The following is a 2,435-nucleotide window of genomic DNA, read 5'->3' as shown; positions in this document are numbered from 1 at the left end:
AACGACGGGTTAGTGACGCCGCCAGACTTCCCAGTCGGTGGGGAATCATCCGTCCATCTCTGAGCCTTGGAGCGTCCCGCCGTGAAGCAGAGTGGTTCAGGAGCAGGTATAACAGGGGAGAAAGGGCGGTTAGGCGGCAGAGGGCCGCGACCTTGGGGGTGGCCGCCGGGCCCGGGATGGACGCCGGCGTGGGGTTGGTGGTGGGTAGGGCGCCGGGAGGGGGGAGGGGAGAGGTCGCGGGCGCGAGGAGCCATCCTTTAATCCTTTGGCTTCAAAAGTTTGTAATTTTTGAAAATGGAATATTGTTTCAAGTGTCCCCCTCCTTTCCATATGATTTACTATTTTGTCTGGGCTATGTTTCCTCTCTGCTGTTCGAATGACAAGGTTTTGCTGTCTGTTGCAGCAAAAAGAATTTCAATGAAAATTGCTGGTGTAAAGGACTTTACTTTTGAAGAATTGTCACATTGTACAAATGACTTCGATGATTCAACTCTGATTGGCCAAGGAGGGTATGGCAAAGTATACAGAGATTTGTTGGCTGATGGAACAGTTGTAGCCATAAAACGTGCACAGCAAGGATCTCTTCAGGGTTCAAAGGAATTCTTCACAGAGATAGAATTGCTGTCCAGGCTGCATCACCGTAACCTGTTTTCTTTGCTTGGTTATTGTGACGAAGAAGACGAGCAGGTCATCCATGCAAACCTTTTTTTCCCTAAAGAATGCAAATGTTAAATTCAATTGCATCAAATGTTGTTGATTATTCAATTGCTTGCTTCTTTTGAACTGAGTTGTGTAAAAGTTGGCATACAAAATTTGCTGCTTCTAATGCACATGTGGAACCTATTTCTAGTAGAGCAATTGAATGAAGCGTTTACTGTCTAGTTCACACGTGCTTCCTTGTTGGTAGGTGCTATGTTCTGTTTTGTATAGAGCTTTGATATTCCATCCTTTTGTAAGTCATGGTATGGATGAGTTACTAGTAGGTAATGTACTTCATATTCAACATTACTGTGATATAACCTCACAGTGTTAAGCCAATATTGCAGATGCTGGTATATGAGTATATGCCCAATGGTAATCTACGTGATCATCTTTCAGGTGAGAGCTTATTCAGTGCCGCTATAATCACCTTAAATGTTACTTATAGTTTTCAATTGGACCAATAAACAAAACTTTAAAAACATCACAAAACCTATGTTTCTGGCTTGTGTGACTTGCACCCAAGCAATTTCCCCTTATTCAACTTTTCTTTTTCTACAGCTATACAATCACATTGTTCATTCTCATTTCCAGTTGAAAAATGTTATTGAAACACAAAATTATGCATCTTTCGTTGGTGATCCTTGTGCATTCATATTACCTCCTCGGTTCTAGAAGTTGTGCTTCCAAAGATTTGGAACTTCTGCACTATTGCTTCTGATATACTGTCTTTCTGACCTGACAAGTTTCACGAACACTTATCTATGTGACAGCTAGAGCTAAAGTGCCTCTAGATTTCCCCATGAGACTACGGATTGCGCTGGGATCATCACGTGGTATCCTGTATTTGCACACGGAAGCAAACCCTCCAATATACCATAGTGACATCAAAGCTAGCAATATTCTACTGGACTCAAGGTTTGTTGCAAAGGTTGCTGATTTTGGTCTCTCACGGCTTGCTCCATTGCCAGAAACAGAGGGGAGTGCCCCTGTCCATGTCTCCACTGTTGTAAAGGGTACCCCGGTAAGTAGGCTAGCATACACTGTCTATTTTGGTGCTTCATGAGATGGTGAAATACACTGCACACATCATGATCAATATCCAATTTTCCTCTCATCACTTTTGCAGGGCTATCTTGACCCTGAGTACTTCCTTACCCATAAGCTTACGGACAAAAGCGATGTGTACAGCCTGGGTGTCGTGTTCTTGGAACTAGTGACCGGTATTCAGCCAATTTCTCATGGAAGAAATATAGTCAGAGAAGTGTTGGCATCCAATCAGTCGGGGATGATATTCTCGGTGGTTGATAACACACTACTAGAAAACGGGCCATAGGAACCGGTTGGAAATGGCCTTAGGCACCGGTTTTCCAACCGGTTCCCGCCAACCGAGACCAATGGCCTCGCCTTAGGACACCGGGTATTTAACCTGGTGCCTTAGTCACCCATTGGTACCAGTTGGAAAGTCCAACCAGTATCAAAGAGGCTGCCACGCTGACGCAAGGTGGCAGCTCTTTTGGTACCGGTTGGTCTTTCCAACCGGTACCAATGATCTTTTCCCTTTTTTTCCAAATCCAGTTTTATTTGTTATACTTATTACTGTTTATTCTTTTATAATTGCTAAACGCACTCAAACTCTACAGTACTATACGTTCATTGGTCGTTCGTGTTCGTTTTCAGAGAATATTTGAAACTAACTAAAAGTGAAATGCGAGCATATAATTAAGCTAATTAGA

The 2,435-nt window shown here is 43.3% G+C and overlaps 1 protein-coding gene across 1 annotated transcript; it reads left to right on the top strand.

The window, feature by feature from the left end:
* The first annotated feature begins 336 nt into the window (after positions 1 to 336).
* Positions 337 to 2,035, top strand: LOC120642943 (probable LRR receptor-like serine/threonine-protein kinase At1g06840). Its single transcript, XM_039919506.1, has 4 exons — positions 337 to 687; positions 1,047 to 1,098; positions 1,473 to 1,723; positions 1,829 to 2,035. The coding sequence occupies exons 1-4, from the start codon at positions 355 to 357 to the stop codon at positions 2,033 to 2,035; spliced, it is 843 nt and encodes a 280-aa protein (XP_039775440.1). The 5' UTR covers positions 337 to 354.
* Positions 2,036 to 2,435: the final 400 nt, after the last annotated feature.

The sequence above is a fragment of the Panicum virgatum genome, chromosome 7K, assembly GCF_016808335.1.
Source record: "Panicum virgatum strain AP13 chromosome 7K, P.virgatum_v5, whole genome shotgun sequence".
NCBI lineage: Eukaryota > Viridiplantae > Streptophyta > Magnoliopsida > Poales > Poaceae > Panicum > Panicum virgatum.
This window is presented reverse-complemented; position numbering and strand designations above follow the sequence as displayed.

What these genes read in the sequence shown, in the direction of transcription:
- LOC120642943 (XM_039919506.1), top strand. Translation starts at nt 355, where the DNA reads ATGTTTCCTCTCTGCTGTTCGAATGACAAGGTTTTGCTGTCTGTTGCA. An exon ending in TCTACGTGATCATCTTTCAG is followed by an intron (nt 1,099 to 1,472) that starts GTGAGAGCTTAT and finishes TCTATGTGACAG; the next exon opens with CTAGAGCTAAAGTGCCTCTA. An exon ending in CTGTTGTAAAGGGTACCCCG is followed by an intron (nt 1,724 to 1,828) that starts GTAAGTAGGCTA and finishes TCACTTTTGCAG; the next exon opens with GGCTATCTTGACCCTGAGTA.